The 23,293-nt window shown below is 33.5% G+C and overlaps 1 protein-coding gene across 1 annotated transcript in view; it reads right to left on the bottom strand.

The window, feature by feature from the left end:
- DPYD (dihydropyrimidine dehydrogenase) overlaps positions 1 to 23,293 on the bottom strand; it is an 875,642-nt gene that overhangs the window by 597,096 nt on the left and 255,253 nt on the right. Inside the window, 1 exon segment of the mRNA XM_017850609.1 lies at positions 17,076 to 17,163. Within this exon segment, the coding sequence (XP_017706098.1) occupies positions 17,076 to 17,163 (88 nt within the window).

Genomic DNA, 23,293 nt, shown 5'->3' with positions numbered 1-23,293 from the left:
CATGTAATGCTATGCAGTTTACCTGAAATTTTAAAAGTGCACATAGTATAAGAACTCAAAAGTTTTGAATGAATGCTAAATTACATTGCCCTTCATTGAATCTCATATACATTTTCTTGCTCTCTTTTGTTTCTCCACATGCACCTTCATTTCTTCAATTTCCACCTCACTATATATGAGTATTGTATATTCATATGGTCATCTGATGCTGAAATAAACCCAGTGTACATAGCATAATATGCTTACGGGTGAATTCATCTTCAACTTTCAACTTAGAAAATGCCCTATATTCTTTCCAATATTAACACTCTGTACTGGCACGGTGGTTGGTTCTATCACTATAGTTAAGCAAAATAAAAGTAGCTGCTAAGGACTAACAATTTGCTAAAATGCCACTGTCCCTGTATTTTAACAACTAATACGCTTGTCACAATAATTTACTAAATGGGGCTATTTGATGACCTGATTAACTTCTTTTCAAAGCAATTAATTACAACCTGAGTATTATTATAGCTCAATAAAACTGGCTCAAGCCAACTTTCTGTGTTTGTTGATCTTATTTTGTATGCTTGAAGGGATGATAATTTTGTAGGTTTCCTAGAATATCCATTTGATAAATAATCACTAATTTCACTGTAAAAGTACAAAATATATTACTTTTATCTTAATTATAAACAATAAAACTAATGTTCAATAAAGGTATCATCCCTAGTTGTTCCCTCTGTTATAATAAAATGCTTTATTTATTCTTTGCTTCCTTCCACCCCATAAACGTAAACTAGTATTAAGACCCATCATAAATGTAAAATTAATTAAGAAACAATGTAATGTTCCTTGTCTATACTTCTCTACTATGTTGTACAGTTTCTTCACCCCACTTATCACTTTCTGTTCTGTGTGTTCCTGGAGATGACTCAAGGTTCTTTTCTCTATCTCTTCATCTCTCCCCACCAACCTTTAGCTTCTAGTAAAGCCTTCCTACTCAAAGGAGTAAATAAAATATTACTACTTCACTAAGAGGCTAAAGCAAAGTGAACGCACTTGGCTGACATGTTCCACCTTAGAACTTTTCTGTCTTCACCAAACTAGTTATGTGTCAATGGGAAAAAACCATCCTTTCACCTTTCAAAAGGGAACATTTCTGTCTATGTTCTTCTTTTCTGGTCTCTTTCGGTTTTGCTCACTCCCTGCCTAAATTTAATTATCATCTCAAACATCTGTTTTCTACTCACTTCTTTATCTTGCCATAAAATGTGTTCATATTTCTCTATTAGAAAACAAAACCCAGACAACAAACTCTCGCCTCTTCTTCTCCCTTAAGCCACTGTATCATGATTTACCTCTCCATGATTATTGTATGAGGTACAACAGAAGGTTGAGAAAACCACAGGTTTGGGTTTCTGGTTCTTTCCTACTACATATTAGGGGAGGGATAATTTAGCATAATGCCAGTTATGTTTAAAATATCTGCTCATTTGATTTAACATATAACATATATGTAGATATAAATATTAGAGTTGTAATGAACTCATTATTACAAATTCATTTGAAGAAGGTAAACTTAAATCCCAAGATCAAAGACTTGCCTACAATGTTCTCTCCACCTCCTTCCCCTCATTTTTTTGTGTGTATACCAATTAGCCTACAATGGTAGAGATCATATGTTCAATTATTCTGCATTATGGAAACATATAGAATTGAGGAGGGCTGATGTTATGTTTCCATAATGCATAATGCATATTTTCTTCCCCTACTTTAGGAGAATACAATATTTAACTGTGACTATGGGAAAAGTTAATTTTAGAGACACGTCTAGTTGATACTCGCCAAAATAAGATAATTTTAAATGTGTTAAGACATATACTATGCTTTGATACAATAAAAAAATATAGAAATCCAGGAACAAAGTTCCACGGAAGAAGAAAACTTAAAGTCAATCAAATTGCAATAAATATTGAAATTTATCTGGCAGAATAACTTTATTGGTTAGTNAATTTGTGTCCATATACTTAAAATGTTTAGATTTTAGTAATTACAAATAGACATTAATATAATAAGTGATTATGTCTCCCATAAAATAAAATAGTATTCTTCATTATCAATCTTTTTTCACATTGTTTTATTTTGCTTTTCTGTTTGCATTTTCTAAGTAGCACAAAGGCCAACTTGCATCTAGTTTAAGGCAAAAGGAACAAAAGACTGAATTAGTCAGTCTTGAATTTAATACATTTTTACAACGGATCAAACAGACTTTGAATTAACATGTTTTGATCCACCATAAAAGAATGCATTTATACCTAATCACATTATCTTCTAAATGAAGAAAAATCACAAATTCTATTCAATATCCAGGTATTTTTTTAATTCAGTATTCAGATGAGTCTGTCTTTAATTAATTTATCAGTAATACTTTTCCTATGGTTTTTAACAAATTTTGCTACATAACAAATGTGCACTTATTTGTCATTTATAGCAAGATGATGAATATGCTTGCATAAAAAGTTAAGGACATCTCCTAAAATAATTCCAGTGTACTGCCCTGAGCACCTTGAATGAAAGGAACTGTGGTCTGGATGGCTTTTTGTTATTTCCTGGCTGAAGTCAAGAGCTGCTAATTGTTAGAATTCATCATGAAGATTCCAGAGACAGAACAATAAAGTGAAAAGGAAAAGTTAAAGAGGTTTTATAAAAGAAGTCCTAGCCTAGAAGTCAAGATAAATTTTTTGTATATGTATATTTTCTTTTTTCTTGTTATCAAAATTGATAAGAAAATAAAACCATTCATTAATAGTGTCTAAGATATACTTTTAGAACCACCAACACTTCATAGAAACTGACTAATTTCAGTTCTCATTTATTCCTTCTGTGATTTATTTTATTTTATTTTTAGAACCAGAGTTCGCTCTGTCACCCAGGTTGGAGTGCAATGGCACAATCACGGCTCATTGCAGGCTTGACCTCTGGGGCTCAAGTGATTCTCCCACCTCAGCCTACTGAATAGATACATGGCACTGTGCATGGCAATTTTTTTCTTTTTGTAGAGACAAGGTCTCGCTATTGTTGCCCAGGTTGGTCTGGAACTCTTGGTCTCAGGCGATCCTCCTGCCTCACCCTCCCAAAATGGTGGGATTATAGGCATGACCTACCCTACCTGGCCCCTTCTGTGTTTTAATTCTTGGTCGTGTGTGTGTGTTTTCTTTGATTACAAAATCAAGTATGAACCTATTTAGTGAAGATGTACTTTAAAAGAATAAAACATTGCACTTTAGAAATAAAACAGCAGCTTTACTCATGTTAGTAATATTTTAAAAAATTAACACAAGCATGGTATCAGGAAAATATATTTTGGATAATTTTAGATACACCTTTCAAAATAAGCTATTTGCTAAAATAGTAATTAAGCTGTGAGAAACACGGTTGGTTTCATGAACACCAAAATGTGGGGATTCACAAAAATTCAGCTATTTTAAAGGCTAGTACACAACAATCGGTGATAGATATCTCTTCTGCTACCTATGTTGGCGTTCTTAGGTGATTTCCACAAACAGATGCATGCACGCAAAGCAAGTTATGTTCTATTAGATAAAAGTTCACTTGATTTATATTTCAACTGGACTTCCACTTAAAATGTTTTTTCTTAAAATAAAAAGAAATAGAAGCAATTAATGTTCTTATGTAATTTTTTGGTGCATCATCTGCTGAGTAAATCTGTTCCTCTACTCATTTTTTTAAATAAAGTTTTATTGGCACACAGCCATATTCATTTTTTTTACATATACTCTAAGGCTGCTTTCACACTACAAATGTAGAGAGCTGAATATCTACAAAAGAGACCATACAGCCCACAACATACAAAATATTTTATATCTGTTCATTTATAGACAAATTTTATAGACAAATCACTTGTTTTATTAGTTAGAAATTTAAATATAAGATATTCTGCTATCTCTTAATAGTCCTCTCTACAATTTGCCACTTCAAAACTGATCTTCCTACTGAATTTGTCCCTCTCTCTTCATCCCTTTGGCATATAATCTAATTGAGGCCCTCAAAATATCAAAAAATATTAATGCCATTTAATTTTTATATGAGAGGTTCTTATTTTCTAGTTCATCTTGCTGATTAATCATGTACTTACACACTTCTAAAAAATTTTTTGTCTATATATTATCATTGCAAGTTTCTGTTGGTAACAAGCAATCATTATATGTTATAAGTAAATGAACAATCATTATATACTACTTAGAGCCATTAGGAGAGCTACTATCAAAAACCACACAAAAACAAACTAGAAATGTTGGCGATGATGTGAAGAAACTGGAACTTTTTTTCACTGTTGGTGAAATATAAAATGGTGTAGCTACTTTGGAAACAGTATGTTGGCTCCTCAAAAAATTAAACAGAGTTGCCAAATTATCTAGCAATTCCACATATGGATGTGTGGCCAAAAGAGATGAAATCAAGGACTCAAAGAAATATTTGTATAACCTATGTTCGTGGGAGTATTATTTCCAATATCCAAAAGTCAGAAACCATCCAATGTCCACTGATTGATGAATGTTAAACAAAATGTGATATATACATAAAAGAATATTATTTAGTCTTAAAAAGGAATAAAATTGTGACACATGTTACAACATGAATGAAGGTTGAGACATTATGCTAAGTGAAATAAGCCATTCACACACAAAATATATAATGTATGATTCCACCCACACCCATATGACCACATGAATAGTTAAATTCATAGATTTGTTGCTTAAAAGGTATAGTTTCAGTTTTGCAAGATGAAAAGAGTTCAGTGGATGAATAGTGCTGATGATTGCACAACAATGTGAATGTACTTAATCCCACTATTCACTTAAAAATGATGAAGGTGGTATATTTTATGCTATGTGTACTTTACCACAAATTTTAAAAAAGAATTAATAAAAAATATTTTTAAGAAAACATAAATAAATTTTTTAAAATGATTATTTAAATTCTGCCAACTTAATGTATTATTAGCCAAGAGTAGGGCTTTGGTTTCAGAGGGGCCTCAGTTAAATCCAGGTTCTAGTACTTGAGAAGGTTGCTTAATACCTGTTAGACACCATTTACACAAATGTGAAATAGAGATATGAATAATACCAATCCAAAATTACTTTGTGAGAATTAAACATGACTTTGTACAGAACTTCAATAAATGCAGCTACTCTACTTATTTATTACATTTATATGCACAAAGTTCGTATTTTTTAAATGCATTAGTTTAATTATTTTCTAAATATATCATAACCTCTTTAATTTTCTGTAATATATAATTGCTAGCACACTGCTAGGTATATTTCAGAAGCTTAAAAATACACTTTAAAATATGATCAACCAACAGGGGCATTAAAAGAGTAAGAGAAGTGGAAAAATACCTGACTATGATACAATCTCTGTAAAAGACAAAAGAAAGGCTATTTTTTTTCCTGTAAAATGGAAACTTAACCAGAGAGAAATTAAATAGCAACCAGTTTTAAACTACAGTATTCTAGGAATGATAAATTTATCAGTAAAATATAGATAAGGCTCAATAGACAAAACTACCAAGTAATTTTTGTAAAAAATAGAAAAAATAGAAACACAAAGTAAGACCTTGAAGATCCAAAGAAGCAATTTTCCAATTAAATATTACTTTATTCTCATAATGGATGTATTAATATAATCTTTGATTAACCCAAATATCAATATCTTATTCTCTAAATTTAACTTATGAATTAAGAGTTGGATGCACAATTTATCTCAGTAACACAAGCAAAATGAACATCTGTTAACTTTCTGCCATGTAAGTTTGTATATGGTGGGGGAGGCTGTGAACACAGCCTCTGATGTGTAATGTTCTTTCCATCTGCACACCAGGTGGCACTGCATGGTTAATCAGAAGATGATAACACACATCAAGATTCCTTACATATTTGGAGATAGGAAAGCAAATAAATCAAAACGTTGTTTCAAAAATAAAACTTTCTTAGATGTCCACAGTATTAATGCTTAATAATGCATTTAAGAGTTTATGTTTCCACTTCACATTGTAATCATTCTTGCAGTATTGTTTTCCTCATATATTAATTCCTGGCATAACTTATAATAGTACTAAGTAATACGAGTTTAAGAAACAGAAAAAGTAATATAACCAAACTAGACTGTATTTGGGAAGTTGGGAACAATATGACTGTTTTGGACACCCCTTAAACCATTCAAAGGCAAGATCTGAAGGAAAACTGATTTGATATAAATTTCAATTGCATTGCTTCTAAAATAGATTTGTTATTTAAAATAGCTAATGCAGTCCCTTAAAGCTTTGGTCTTGCTTTAGAGTATATGGATATTAAGCATTTAGAGTCAAAAAAGCTGTTTAAATGACAAAGAGATTATTAGATCACTTTATCTAATCCTGCTAATGAAAGATGGCATAGCTTAACTTGTATGAACAGGAAATAAGGAATGGATAAAACACAAATTATCCTCCAAAATTTCACATTTCTGTACTTCAGTAAGATTTTTCTAGAAAGAAATATATATCATATATGGAAATATGCCTAGTTTCCTCCAACTTGTATCAATCCCTGCCATTTCCACGCCATTTTCCTTTTCTCTTACTAACCCCTCTTTCCTTCTGTGTATGTCTTCTTCAGTTCACCAAACTTTACATAGCAGCAATTCGTAAGATAAGAGCTATGTGGTTTGTAGTGTGAAAATAGCTATCCAATAGTACATCTCCTAGCTCTATTTGAAAACCACTGTGTACTGTGCACATGAATACAATGTAGTCTTGAATTCTCCACATTCAACTTCATTGAATTGTGGTGGGTGGAGGGGAAGGGTTGTGTACTGTGATGTTCCAAAGGTGTTCTTGACAATATACACTATCTCAGTAATTTCTAATTTTGTTAAGTATTCTAAAATTTATCCTTCAACATCAATATTCTACCCCTAGAGGACAATGCAGACCTATAGTATGATTACCAAATGGAAAACAAAACATCATGATGCTCCTAAGGACAAATGTCATATGCTGAAGCCCTAATCTCAAACGTGATGGTATTTGGAGATGGGACCCTTGGGGTGTAATTAGTTTTAGTTACATTTATGAAGGTGGGGCCCCTATCATGGGATTAGTGCCCTTATAGAAAGAAGAAACGCCAGAGGTCTTTCTCTTTCCATGCGGATAAACTAAGGAAAGGCCACATGGGAACACACAGGGAGAAGGGAGACATCTTCAAGCCAGGAAGAGGGCCTTCACCAGAACCCAGCCATGTTGGCATTCTGATCTCAGACTTCTAGACTCCAGAATTGTGAGAAAATAAATGTTTGTTATTAAAGACACCCAGTCTCTGATATTTTGGCATAGCAGCCCAACAAGACTAAGATAATACCCATAGCATCTGTTCAATAATAACCCCTTCCAGGTTCAAATGACAATTAGCTCCCACAAAAAAAAAATGTAACTGGCAGCCATAAACAGCAGTTGAAAGACAACATTTTGCTTAGTTCAGTAATTTTCCAGTTCTCTTATCAACTTCTCTTTAAGAGTTAATTAAACCATTGGAAACTAATAAAATTAATGCTTAAACAATGAAAACACCAAAAGAATTGTTTTACTTCTTTAATTTAGGTAACTACCATAAGTAAAATATGTCTTTATTCCATGAAACATATATAGAAAAATATAATAAAAATTCCTCCATGTCTCCATCCAAAGAAATACAAAGAAGATAAATTTAAAGAAGGTAAATGCAAAGAAGGTAAATGCAAAGAAGATAAAATATTTTAAAATATAATTTGTGCTTTTTAATAAAAGGTCCTTTAAAATAAAAGTATAAGCTATAGAATGTTAAAATAACCTTATTGATTAATAAATTATCTCCTTTTTACAACAATATGGAAGATATAGTGAGTTAATAGGGTTAGAGTTAATCATTAATTAATTAATCAATACTTCAACAGATATTTATTATCTACAATATGTAAAGACTTCTACAAGTAGAAAAGGCCATGATTTTTAAAAATGTTTCCTTATATCATCATCTTCATCACAAAATGTTCATTAAATACCCTAGCGAGTACTACCATTAAAAATTAACCAAAAATACTTAAAGAAAATATCTGATATTCAGCACAGTAATGTAATACTTGACATAATTATAAGGAATCAAAGTAAGAATGACTTAAGAGTGCCTTTGAGTCATTAATCAGAACTAATGAATATGTCTGTATTTTGTCAAAAACAAAAAAAGATAAAAGAGGATGCTTGGAAAGATCCATGAATTTTAAGCAGTGAAGTAATCATGTATAATCTCAAAATTTCTCAACAAGTTATTACATTGCTTTTCATTTCTCCCATTGTTTCTTTTTTTTTTTAATTTTCCAATTATCAAACTTCAAAAAACTTTATGGATGTTGTATTATATGTTCAGAAATGTGCTGAAATATGGAATTCAAGGATAAAAACCAACACCAACTCTCATAAATGTTTAATACGCTGTGTTTGTGTGGGTGACAGGGGAGGGATATATGCACACAACCAAAAATAACAAAAGGAAAACTATATTCTTTACTATAAATGNCCATTGGAAACTAATAAAATTAATGCTTAAACAATGAAAACACCAAAAAGAATTGTTTTACTTCTTTAATTTAGGTAACTACCATAAGTAAAATATGTCTTTATTCCATGAAACATATATAGAAAAATATAATAAAAATTCCTCCATGTCTCCATCCAAAGAAATACAAAGAAGATAAATTTAAAGAAGGTAAATGCAAAGAAGGTAAATGCAAAGAAGATAAAATATTTTAAAATATAATTTGTGCTTTTTAATAAAAGGTCCTTTAAAATAAAAGTATAAGCTATAGAATGTTAAAATAACCTTATTGATTAATAAATTATCTCCTTTTTACAACAATATGGAAGATATAGTGAGTTAATAGGGTTAGAGTTAATCATTAATTAATTAATCAATACTTCAACAGATATTTATTATCTACAATATGTAAAGACTTCTACAAGTAGAAAAGGCCATGATTTTTAAAAATGTTTCCTTATATCATCATCTTCATCACAAAATGTTCATTAAATACCCTAGCGAGTACTACCATTAAAATTAACCAAAATACTTAAAGAAAATATCTGATATTCAGCACAGTAATGTAATACTTGACATAATTATAAGGAATCAAAGTAAGAATGACTTAAGAGTGCCTTTGAGTCATTAATCAGAACTAATGAATATGTCTGTATTTTGTCAAAACAAAAAAAGATAAAAGAGGATGCTTGGAAAGATCCATGAATTTTAAGCAGTGAAGTAATCATGTATAATCTCAAAATTTCTCAACAAGTTATTACATTGCTTTTCATTTCTCCCATTGTTTCTTTTTTTTTTTAATTTTCCAATTATCAAACTTCAAAAAACTTTATGGATGTTGTATTATATGTTCAGAAATGTGCTGAAATATGGAATTCAAGGATAAAACCAACACCAACTCTCATAAATGTTTAATACGCTGTGTTTGTGTGGGTGACAGGGGAGGGATATATGCACACAACCAAAAATAACAAAAGGAAAACTATATTCTTTACTATAAATGACATATATTTCATTATATATGAACACAGAATAAACTTTTCCTTTCTTTTGTCTTCCTTTCTTTTCTTATTTATTTATTTATTTATTTATTTATTTATTTATTTATTTATTTATTTTGAAACAGTGCCTCACTCTGTCATCCAGGCTGGAGTGCAGTGGAACCATCTCACCTCCCTGCAACCTCCCCTTCCCACACTCATCTCCCATAATCAAACTATTTAGGAATCAGTGGCAGTTTGGTGAGCTTGGAATCAGAACAAGGAGATTCAGAGGTCTTTAAAATGGACTTCTCTGTTTATGTTATGACCTGGGCTCAAAGAACTCCTGGTCCATTGATTCAGGTGCCTTAAAAGAGACACTGTCAATATTTCGGGTATTTCTGCAGGTTCCTTTTCTTCCTCAACACTTCTAAAGATGATCAGCCCCCACCGCCTGCTTCTGCAGATTAATATGTGCTTTCTATAGATATGTTAATATGATCAAAGAATAATTGCCCTACATCTATTTTATCTCCTTCTGGGGCTTTGCATGAACTCATTAAGTAATGATTTAATGAACTCTCAGCTGGAATTCTATTTCCCTCATTTCCAAATTCTTGGGAGCCATTTTACAATTATACCCAAGTACTTACAAGTGACACGAGATTAAACAATATTACAAATAAAAAAGTGGATTGGCAAAATACTCAAGACTTGCTTTTTGCTTAAAATTAAATCAGGTTTATTTTTTAAAATAATCTATTCATAGTTGTGGATAGTGACTAAACAATCTACATTTTTATCTGGGGATAGAAGTAACGTGAATGGTCTGAAAACTTTATTGCAGGCCGGGCGCGGTGGCTCAAGCCTGTAATCCCAGCACTTTGGGAGGCCGAGACGGGCGGATCACAAGGTCAGGAGATCGAGACCATCCTGGCTAACATGGTGAAACCCCGTCTCTACTAAAAAATACAAAAAACTAGCCGGGCGAGGTGGCGGGCGCCTGTAGTCCCAGCTACTCGGGAGGCTGAGGCAGGAGAATGGCGGGAACCCGGGAGGCGGAGCTTGCAAGTGAGCTGAGATCCGGCCACTGCACTCCAGCCTGGGCGACAGAGCGAGACTCCGCCTCCAAAAAAAAAAAACAAACAAAAAAACACTTTATTGCATTTTCCTCTAAATAAATAGAAACTATACACAACTATGTACAATTTAGAAATTCCTGATTAAGACGCCAATTAAGAGTAACTTTTATAGAGAAGAATTCTGGCTTTGTGAAGGCATGAGAGATTTAACTAAAGGCCACTCTGTAGCAAATTTAATACCACAATCTCTCAATGGATTTTCTTAATTATAATTATCTCTTCTCTGTCTGTTATAATATTTGGGAATCTTCACATTTAAAAGTATTATTTTCTGATGGTAACTAAAAGAAAACCAATTTGTGATAACAATGAGAAAAATGAGGCTAAATATAAAGACTAATTCTTCTTGAGTATGAGCTTATCTTCTTCAAGAATCTTAAGTGCGATGCTGAAATGTAGACAGAGTCATATTGGCTTTGAGTCACAATTGAAGTATGGATATTTACACTTTTTCTTTCTTTCTCTATAAAACTCATTTTCCATGCTTTAGTTGCCATCAACTTCTTTTCTGTTACCTTTGATAGTCTTAATTTTCTTATCCATAAAAGAGTGTTAAGAATATCGACCTCAAGGACCATTTTAAGAGTTAAAAGGATAGATCATGTTAAGAATTGAGCCTGGAATAATATTCACTATTACCGCTGTTATTACCAATATCACCACTGCTAATATCACTATTCCTATTTGTTTATTTCATTACTAGTGTAATACCAAAATTATAATAATGTAAAATGTATTCCTCCTGGGTTTGGGCAATGTTATAATCCTCCAAAATTGCCAACTTTGTTAAACAACCTATAAATTTACTTTACAGTCAAAAGAGTTGCATTTTAAAATCAATAATTAAAAATACTTATAAAGTTCCTACTATGTACCAGCCACTTTGCTAGGCACCAAACATTTGTCAGTGAAAAAGTCAGAGAGAATCTACAGTCTTTAAGAAGTTTAACTTCTAGTGGTGGAAACAAACGTGTAACTAGTCAATTATAATAAAGGGGGTGAAGAAGTGCTATACTACAGCAAAAGTCCAGTCTGAACATGTAGAAACAGAGCAGGAACACAGGGTTTGTGTGGGGCAGCGGGTGAGGAAGATGATTCGTTAATCCAGGCTAAAGTATGAAGGTAGAGAGTAGACCATCACAAGTAAAATAATTGTATCAAATAGTAAAAAAGCATCTAAGTCAAGAATATAAGTATGAAAATAAAGATAGCTCTAGACCCATGTCCAAAAATGGAGGTTAAAAAAACTTCAGACAAGGTAAAACTAAAAACAGTTCAGAATGGCTGAATCGCATAATTTAATATGAGAAGTGACTAGAGACATAGCTGTGACCAAATCAAGAAGAGCCTTGAAAACCTTTGTGGGGACATTTCTTTATCTGAAAGGAAATACGGAGTTATGGAAGAGTTTTAGTGAGGAATAATGATCAGATCTGATTTCAGCATGATTACTACTTATGTTGTGTGAATAGTGGTGGCCAAAGAGACTGGTTGAGGGCACACCAGTATTCCAGTGGCATTAAGGGAGGGGAGTGGTGGTAGCAAGAAGTAAGTTCAAGGGAAATCTTTTGGGTAGACACAAGTAAAGCACTTGGTGTTGAAAAAGTGACTATTCAACTCTATAACATCTTCCTGTAGTTCCTGCTTCATAGTGACTATCATAATGGATTTCACTGCATTTTCCCTTTAACCCCTTCTTTCTCATGCATTCTAAAACAAAATTCAAAGAAAGAAAACTTGTCAGAAGAATATATAAAGTTTGATCAGTTACCTAAACGGGTCTTACTGGATGTTCTTTCCCTTGCATGCTTGTTTAACCTTTTTGGTACTATCATGTTTCATGAGGCTATGAGAGAAAAACTATCAGAAGATGGACAATCAGAAAGAGAAAAAGAAATGGGCTCCTTTAAAACAAAGACCAAAGGTCCATCTCTTCAGTTATCTATAACAGTGATTCTTAAACCTGGCTCTAGAATAAAATTACCCACAGAACTTCAAAAATAAAAAAAAATTAAAAAAACAAGGAATTATACCCATGTCCAGTCCGTCTACCCGACTACGTCCCACTCCTGAAACTGTGCAATATGGTTGTTCTTTTTGAATGTCTTATGATATTTCTGACTCAATTTAATACCAACCTAAACACTGAATTCAGATTTCTTTATTGTTTTTTAAATTCTTAGCACAGTGTTTGGGACATTGATTGTAGTCATTCAATATTTATTTGACTCACTAATAGCTACTTACTGATAGGTGTTGAGTATACTATGGGAAAAAGGTGTTTAGTCCATCAGGGTCCTTACATTGCATAGCACTGACTATCAAACTTTAGAGCCATATTTAAAAAATACATTCTATTTTATTGCAGTGTGTATGTGCAAGCAAACACATCAAACACACACACACACAGCTGAAAAACATTTTTCACAAAATAACACTTGCCCTAACCATAGCCAACACACTTTGATATTTTCTATTCTATTATTTTCTGGTTATTTTATAAAATAAAAGGAAGAAACAATGGTTGTAACCTATTATGTCAATTTCAATACCAAACAAAGAAAGCCATCCAATATTTTTAAAAAGCCTTGTATAGTAGATGTTCCAATTCTACTTCTCAATATTGTCAGTAACATGCTGTCCAGGTGCTTTGATTTCAGTAAAACTACCAAAATTTTAGAGTCTTTAAAAAAGACTCCATTATTGTGAAGATAACAGACTGATTTTGAGTAAAACATAGGGCTTTATCTTAGTACTTAGAAGAAACCAAACTTCTCATGGCTCAAGAGACATAAGTCTTTAGAAGTAACAATGATGTACATTCAATAAGATAATTTCCTTAACGAACTCTGGTACTATTCGTTAGAGAAAACTCTAAAAGTGAGAGACTTTTCACGAGCAATGTCACACACGATAGTTAAAATCAGGAAACATGCAAACAGACTTATCTTCATACAATGGGCTTAATGAACTATCTTCATTAAGTCATAGTTAATTAAAAATATTTTTTATTTTACACAATGTAACATAGAATAAGATGGTAGTTATAAATACACAAGATCAATAACTATGACATTTCCAACTACAGAAAGAGAAAGCATCTCCTTTTTTTTTTCTTTTTTTTTTTTTTAAAAGGAGCATCACTGTCACGAGACTAGAGTGCAGTGGCAAGATCTCGGCTCACTGCAACCTCTGCCTCCCAGGTTCAAGCAATTCTCCTGCCTCAGCTTCCCGTGTAGCCGGGACTACAAACACATGCCACCACACCTGGCTAATTTTTGTATTTTTAATAGAGACAGGGTTTCACCATGTTGGCCAGGATGGTCTCGATCTCTTGACCTCATGATCCGCCCGCCTCGGCCTCCCAAAGTGCTGGGATTACAGGCATGAGCCACCATGCCCGGCCTGGCATCTCCATTTTTAAAAACTACCTATGTAACCAACATGTATGCACCAGGTACTAAGAGTGTTTTCTTTGCTACTAAGTGCTTTACTGATCTCATGTGTCAAACACTAATGATGATGCACACCTGTAACAGAGACTTTTATTTCTATCCTCTCTCAGTATCTGTCATCCCCTTTCCCTATGATTCTAGATATTTGATGGAGATTATGTCCCCCCAGCAAAAGGCAATACTTCCTGGCACCCTCTGCTGTTGCCATGCTTATATGATCAGTTTACAGACAATGAGATAAAAGAAGAATTGATTTGTGTCATTTCTGGCTCATAAATATAATAGTAAAGGAGCTGCTTCCCTCTTTCCCACTTCTATTAGCATGAATGTGAACATGGTAACTACCCATAGACCAAAGACGGAATTCAGGTTTGAAAATGGCTTACACTGTTACATGAGAAAGAACTAAATGTTTATATTGTTTTACCCTCTATTGTTTTCTGAAAGTGCCCAAACCTATATCCTAAATAATATGGAATTCCTATTCTACATTTCCTCCTACAAAATCAGTGAGAAAGGGTAGATAAAATAAATGAGTAAAGTTTAATTACAATATGGAAGCAAGGTTAACAAATAAAAGTATGTAAAGTTGTATGGCTGTCCAAGTAACCGACAGTTGTATGGTAATAAAAAGGTCATAAATTCACAAATCGACACACATGAGTGTCAAATAAACATTTCCTAGTGAATACGGCTACTTGTCTTCCACAAACTGAAGCTTTTCTTTTTTAACATGATGAAATTTTTTGTGTATGTTTCATACAAAATACTGAAATAGAGCATAACTGCATTCCTCACATCACTACACCAAAATGTCAAAGATTCACTTCTCAGCATGAAAATGCACAGCACATAAATATGAAGGGTCTCTACATTCTAAATGCTGTATTCCCACCTCAGTGCAGAATCAAATGGAGACAACTGTATTGTGAATTTTGGAATTATTTGGAATAATTTGCTTCTTATGTAATTAATTTGGATATTTCAATGTATTGGTTACTTTATTGGTCCACATTTCTTCAGTACAGAGACAGTACAGAGACTAATTCAGTACAGTAGACAAAGTTCTTACAGATACATGTATTAATAATTGTATTAGTATATACTCAAATAATGGAAAACATATCTTTTAGTATAATGGTGAATTTCAAATAGTTATTTGATAACATTATCAGTATTGCAGACCTAAAGTCTGATGAAATTTTCCACTTATTACTGACCAAGCATTTTTGATCATGTGTTTATTGACAGTAATTGGAACTTATAGACACCTGCTCAATTTCTTTACATTAAATTCTCAATACAAACGTAATGTTGAAAAGTAAAGCTAAAGTCAAATATAATATGCCTAAAAATAGAACCTAGGGAAAATATCAGATCTTGCCTCCTTCCTACTTTTGATATACACAATAATTATAATATTGTAATTAAGATCAGATAGACAGATACTAACGGCAATAGCACCCAAAATTTTCTGAAAGGAAGGAGGTTCAGTTGAGACATTTAGGAGCTAGATGACAGTGCAAATTTATATTGCTTTCCATAATTTTTCACCTAAAAAAAGGGGCTGACAGACATGGTCTCAGATATGACATTCTGATAAGAAAAGTTTAGTGGACAAAGAAGCATTAATAATGACTGCACTCCAGAAAGGCAATAAAAAAGGACAGCTGCCAAACAAACATTACTCAGTGTGTGATCACTTAAAGTGATGATATTTAGAACTTCACATTCTGGGTGTGAACTGCCAAAGAGACAGACAAAGTAAAATACAAGACGAGGGGTTTATATTAAAAAGGAGTAAACAGTTTAACACATTGCTCCCAACCTTTTTAGTACCAAGGACCAGTTTCATGGAAGAAAAATTTTCCATGGACCAGGTCGGAGAAGATGGATGGTATCGGGATGAAACTGTTCCACCTCAGATTATCAGGCATTAGTTTTAGATTCTCATAAGGAACATGCAACTTAGATCCTTCGCATGCCCAGTTCACAACAGAGTTTGCACTCCTATGAGAGTCTAATGCCATTGGATTCTAATCTAATCTAATGCTGATCTGACAGGATGCAGAGCTCAGGCAGTAAGGCTCACTTGCCCACTACTCACCTCCTGCTGTGTGGCCAGGTTCCTAACAGTACAGTACGACTTCATGGCCCTGAGTTTGGGGATCCCTGATTTAACATATTCAGTTTATATTCCATGATTGCCCATAGTACAAATCATATTAGAGAATGAATACGACATGCATGAGGCAAAGACTAAGTCAAGTCAACTCACTTGTTCTCTCTGGTCTCTCAGTAAACACTAAGTGAAAGAAAAATGCTAGAAAACTCATTCCCTATAACAAATTTAGGCAAAATATGAGAAAACAGTATACACTGAGTGCTTCAGGAGTAATACACTGTCTATGGGACTTTCAGAACACTGACGGAACATTTAAAAAATTCAACCAAATAAGAAAAGTCTTTAGAAAATTTTGAAAAATGAATAGCAAAAGGGAACCAGCCAACTCTGTCCTTCATTATCACTTTAGTCAATTGTTGTATCATAAAAGAAAGCTACAGCCTCTAGACAGATTCTGAGTTTCCGGTGACATGACTTGAAAATATTTTCTTCCTAGAGATTCTCACTGGTGACGATGGTGTGGTGAAAGAATGGGAAGATTAAAAAAAAAATCTTGCCAAAATCTCTCCATAATTAAGGTGAAACAACACAACTACTTGTAAAATAGAAATTTAGTTACTTGGCCAACCATTTCTATCTGTTATTCCCTGAATAAATATAACTTCTATCATGAAAACGTCTGAAGGCAGTCATTCTTCTGGATATTGCTAGGAAATAAAACATACATTATAAATAAATGTATTTAAGAGTAAACTACTCACCTATTCCAATGAAAGCAGCTTTGTAGCCTTTTTCTTTCAAAGTGCTAAGAGTCATTTCATTCACTGAAAGGCTTTTACCACAAATTATCTATAAGAAACAACATTTTGCATAAGAAAATTTGGCATTTGATTAATTAAAATCTTAATATGTAACATCAAAATAATGAAAAGTCTGGCAAAATTCTACGAGACTCCATTTAAAATGTGACAACATTTTTGTCTTTTAGTATGCAGGTTTACATACACAAAATAGCATATAAATAGAACAGGAATATGTTCTATTAAGGGCTAAATGCAGAAGAAAAGCCAGTGTCATTAAAATCATCAGTAAGCTTCCATACCTTGCATAATATGTACAAAGCACCATGTGGGGCATTTAAATAATAAGATGATAAGACACATTTCCAGCATCAATGTACAGTCAAGTAGGGGCAAATATATACACAAATAAATATAATATAAAACAGGCTATGATCACCACATGTGTATGAGAGTTCAGAGGCTGGGGACATTCATTTTACCTAAGCTTAGAAGGTCAAGAATACAGAGAAGTGGGATTTCAAATAAGGCCTTTAAAAGGAAAATACAGGATTTTGATAGGGGACATTGTCAAGGGAAAAAGAACAAAGTCTGGAAGCAGAGCATAGTCACCCCTATTAAAAGTCACACTACTTGGTCAGTTCTCAGACGAGACAATTTTCACTTCTGGAACCTACTAACCAAAGAGGTGTCAGGGTCCCTACGAATAAAGACCTGAAACATCCTGGCAAGTCAATGCTGTGATTCCCCCAGTCCTTTCTCAAAGGAAACTATGGTCATTTATCCAGGCAACTAAGCCCTGGAAAAAGGGGAATAATCGGACATTTCAAGGACTACCAAGCACTGGTTCTTCAGTAACACTGATACTTGGAGACATAAGAGTGGGTACCTACGGGGCAAGGCAAAAAATGGAGCCTGACTGAAGCCTAGTTCACAGTGGACCCACTGAAACCACAACCCAGTCAGTGATCATTCTCCTAGTCTCTAAGAGCATAACTGAAATTGTTACGCTTGTCAATTGAAGTAATCCCTACACTGGGTCTCTGGTCTGTGAAGTAAGAGCCATAAAAGCTATCGTAGTTGGGAAGGTCACATTAAAATATCTGAAAATCCAGCCAAGAGATTAAATCAAAGATAACATCCTATCCTGGGTGCAATGGGATGAGGAGAGACAGTAGTGGTCCCTCTCATACCCCCATTTAATCCACCAGCCTGTCCCCTGCCAACACCAGAGAATTTCAGGAGGATGACTATAAACGTCTGCAGGCTTAACTAAAGAGTAGTCCTGATTGCAGTTTCTGTTATAGATGCGGTATTATTGCTAGAGAAGTTTTATAAGACCACACATACACTGCATGTGGCCATTGATTTGGCAAATGCATACTCCTTCCACTCAATTAGAGAAGGAGATCAGAAATAGTTCAGAGTCACAGAGTATAGATAAGAATATTCATTTACAGTTTTGCCTCAGGGATATGTCAACTCTTTTCAGTAATAATATATGTAATCTGAAGCGATCTGGACATCCCACAGAACATCACAGTGATTCATTACATTGACGACATCAGGCAGATCAGACAGCATGAACAAGAGATGGTGAGTATGCTGGAAACTGTTAAGATATCTGCACTCCGGAGGGTGAAAGATGAACTCTATGATAAGGGACTGGCCTCTCGAGTGAAGTTTAGAGATCCAGTTATTAAGTATGTGCCAGTAAGTCCCCCTAAAAGTAAAAGACAAATAGCTGCATCTCACATTTCCTGCCATATAAAAGGAAGCACAATGCCTGGTAGGTTTCTTTGTGTTCTGAAGGCAAAATGTTCCTAAAAACAAAGTCTGTAAGCTGAGTCATAGACGAAGAGCAATGTATACCCATGAAATGATAATTACAGCTACACTGAATAGTGCACCTAAGTGTACAGCTCTCTTCTAAGTACTGCATATACTGACTCATTTAATCCCCACAGCAGCCCCATGAAGTGTTATCAGTATTTTCATTTTACAGATAATGATACTAAACGACAAGAGAGCTTACATAACCTTTATTGCAGTCACATATGCAGTCTAATTTCAGAGCCAACATGCATAATTGCTGTGCTCTTGTGCCTCTTGAGGTTAGAGAGCAGAGCTGGCACCATCCTCAAGGGCAAAGAACAGCATATTGTATGTGAAGACATACTAAAAAGGTTGTGTTTCAGGAGTATAAAGTGCAAAGCAAGCAATGGAGCAAGAAGCTGGAGAGGAGAAGATGACTGGAACTGGATCATAGAGGGTCATATTTTGTCTTCCTAAAACAGTAATTCTGTTTTTATATTGGCAGATATGATAACTGTCAGAAAGTTTATAATAAGGGGACAACCAAGGGGAGATTAATACCTAATATTTAGAACTCTGGAAGGTATCAAACAACATTAAACTGGAACATGAATTAAATATGTATTATTCAAAGCATTTTATAGTAATTAATAGTGTTACTATTAGAAATAGAATTTGATGCCATTAAAATTATCTAATAGTGAGGCTTTAGAACTTTAATGTGTTCTAACTTTTAAATAATACATATTTTATTGGAAAAGGAAAAGAATTTCGCTGTTTGTTTTATGAATCAAATGCCCTTCATACCAATATATAATAAAGGTTAGACATAAAAGAAAACACCAGGTCCAGACATGCTAATAGAATATTAGCAAACTGAATAAGAATGCCATTTTCAACGTTGAGCAATGAGTTAATTGGTGGAGGTGATTCTCAAAATACTTAATCTTAGGTTTACTTTATTCAGTGCCTCTGCAGAAAGATTCAAGACGACCTCCCAACCTTTTTGAGATGGGTATTTGTGGGAGAAGGCACAATAGTTTAGTTTAATAGTGACTTTTTGTGATTTATCAAAGAGGAATAAAGACATCCCAATCCTTCCACCACAGCAGAGTGAGCATGTCTTTGATTTTGTAACATATAAAAAAGATACTCAGACATTTTGTATTTCTACAGTCTGATTCTACTGTAATATATAATAGTGTGAAAATGGGAATGGAAAACAGTTGAGTTTTCCTTTCGTGTATGGAAATCTTGACTCTTGGTATGAATCTACTGGGAAGCAGACCAGCAAGACGACTTTACCATGGACACACATTGTGGGAAAGATGGAGGATGGTCATCATTGGGCAGCAGCAGATCCCTGGTAGAAATGGGGACAAAGCAATAACAAGAACATTCCATGGACTGACAGGCACCAGACTTCTTTCCTTTCTGTAAATGAGAAACTATTCAAATTTCCCTTTCCTAAAAGTCTGAGGCCCCAAATATTCGCTATGCAAGAAATGATCTATTCTTTTTTTTTTTTGAGACGGAGTCTCTCTCTGTCGCCCAGGCTACAGTGCAGTGGCCGGATCTCAGCTCACTGCAAGCTCGGCTCCCCAGGTTTACGCATTCTCCTGCTAGCTCCCGGTAGGCTGGGACTACAGGACGCCCGCCACATCGCCCGGCCTAGTATTTTTTTTTTTTTTGTAATTATTTGTAGAGACGGGGTTTCACCATAGTTATGCCAGGAATGGTCTGATCTCCTGCCACTTGTGAAGAACGTACTCGGGCCTCACCAAAGTGCTGGGATTACAGGCTTGAGCCACCGCGCCCGGCCAAGAAATGATCTATTCTTAAAAGAATTAGAAGAAAGATTCCTTGACAACAAAGCTAAAGCTCTGCTTACATTATGCCTTGGGAAATTGAGATGAAATGTGTGTTAACTAAAACTAGAATTCAAGACAACTACAGCTATCAGGTACATCACGTTGGCTGATAAGCTATGAAATCTCAATGCCATTTGTTAAATAGATATGATGCTAGAAAATCACATTATGGGCATTTGTTTTGTGTTTTGTTTCTTTATTCCTGGTATTTTACATATGTAATACTTTCCATCTTGATTTTCTTAGATATGGATAACAGTATATATTCTACCTTCCTCTAATAACTTTAGTAACATATTATTAGATATTTCCTACCTAAATTCAGAATACAAATTCAACCTATTTCAAGTTCAGTGTAACAGTCACTACTTTAGTCCAACAGTTCTGAATGTCATGTACCCTGAGCCAAAGTTCCATCTAATAGTCTCTTAGGGATTTGATGAAAACTTTCTTTTAATACTATAATATGTATTTATACACATAATAACATTTATTATGCAGGATAAAGCCTTACAACTTTTTTTGTGGAGTATAAATCTTCAGATAAAATAGGTGATGCCTATTATTTTAAAAAATCAAATAAAAGCATACATACTCTTCATGGTTTTCTAATAGAAAATTTGGTTAAATAGACCAAATATTTCCAGATGCTCTAAGATAGAAAACAAAATGAAGAACTTTTGAAAGTATTTTGGTTTCTTTAGAAATGAAAATTTAGTGTACATGTTTCCTTGTAGGAGAGAAATAATATGATTTTATATTTATTTTCTAATACTACCTCACAATCACAGATATTCTTGGTTCAAACAACCACAGTGAAAAGAAGATGTTATTAGAGGTTATCAAGAAAAGACAATACCTGTATTAGATATTACATCTCAAACTATGAAAAGAAGAAATGTATAGAAATTACAAATTAAGTTAATCAATTAGAATTATATCAGAATACTTTGGGAAATGACAAATATACATATTTTAAATATGCAAAATACAATATCTTCATTCACATTTTATACTTTTAACTTTGAAAATATTATAAAGACCATGAAACAAAAATATGTATTTCTACTTAAATTCTGAGTTGCATTACAAAACAAAAGAGTATTTAATCTAAGTGATTTGTAACATTGACACAAATATCACAGGAGATCCTACTGAAGTGCATCTTAGCTTAAAAATAATTTGTAGGGGTTTATATTAGAATTTTTATTACAAAATTAAGAAGTTGTCTAAAAATAAACATCAGCTAAGAAGCCATTTCTCCTAAAGGGAATACACAATTTTATTACACTATAAATGTTCCTTTGGTGTGAAATCAATTGAGAGTATACTTGGTAAATTAAAAAAATGCAAATATGGCTAATAAAGTGAAAAAAAAACTGAATTCTACACAAGAATACAGAAGCAAATGAAAATACTATCCTACATAACTGTTATCTACACAGGGAAAAATATACTACTTTTGAAGAAAAATAAAAATAATAAAATAATGAAAACACATGGATGCTGACAAAGATTTTACTGAAACTAATAACTTTGAATGTTTTCATTATTCAATCTATAAAATGAAAATGAAATAAGTATACAACTCAAGATTTTAAAACAAATAACAAATAAGTTCCACTCTGATCTTGGTTATTTCTTCCCTTCTGCTAGCTTTGTGAATATTTTGCTCTTGGTTCTCTAGTTCTTTTAGTTGTTACGCTAGGGTGTCAATTTGAGATCTTTCTAGCTTTCTGAAGTGGCATTTAGCGCTGTAAATTTCCCTCTTAACACTGCTTTAGCAGCATCCCAGAGATTCTGGTACATTGTCTCTTTGTTCTCACCGGTTTCAAAGAACTTCTTGAGTTCTGCCTTAATTTCATTGTTTACTCAGGAGTCATTCGAGAGCAAGTTGTTCAATTTCCAATTGTGTGGTTCTGAGTGAGCTTCTTAATCTTGAATTCTAATTTGATTGTGCTGTGGGCTAAGAGACTGTTAGTTATTATTTTAGTTATTTTGCATTTGCTGAGGAGTGTTTTACTTCCAATTACGTGATCGATTTGAGAGTAAGTGCCATGTAACTCCGAGAGCGGAACTGAAGGAGATAGAGACACGAAAAACCCTTCAAAAAATACAAAATTTAAAAAAAAAAAAATGAATGAATCCAGGAGCTGCTTTTCTGGGGAAAAAAAAAAATACACACACACACATACATATATGTGTGTACATATATACCAATAGACTAATGAAGAAAAGAGAGAAGAATCAAATAGACACAATAAAAAATGATAAAGGGGATATGACCACTGACCCCGTAGAAATACAAATAAGCATCAGAGAATACGATAAACATTTATATGCAAATAGACTAGAAAGTCTAGAAGAAATGGATAAATTCCTGGACACATACACCCTTCCAAGGCTGAACAAGGAAGAAGTTGAATCCCTGAATAGACCAATAACAAGTTCTGAAATTGAGGCAGTAATAAACAGCCTACCAACCAAAAAAAG

This window comes from Rhinopithecus bieti, unplaced genomic scaffold, assembly GCF_001698545.2.
Source record: "Rhinopithecus bieti isolate Rb0 unplaced genomic scaffold, ASM169854v2 scaffold_1887, whole genome shotgun sequence".
Classification (NCBI taxonomy): Eukaryota; Metazoa; Chordata; class Mammalia; order Primates; family Cercopithecidae; genus Rhinopithecus; species Rhinopithecus bieti.
Note: the sequence above shows the minus strand (reverse complement) of the source record. Positions and strands in the feature narration are given on the sequence as shown.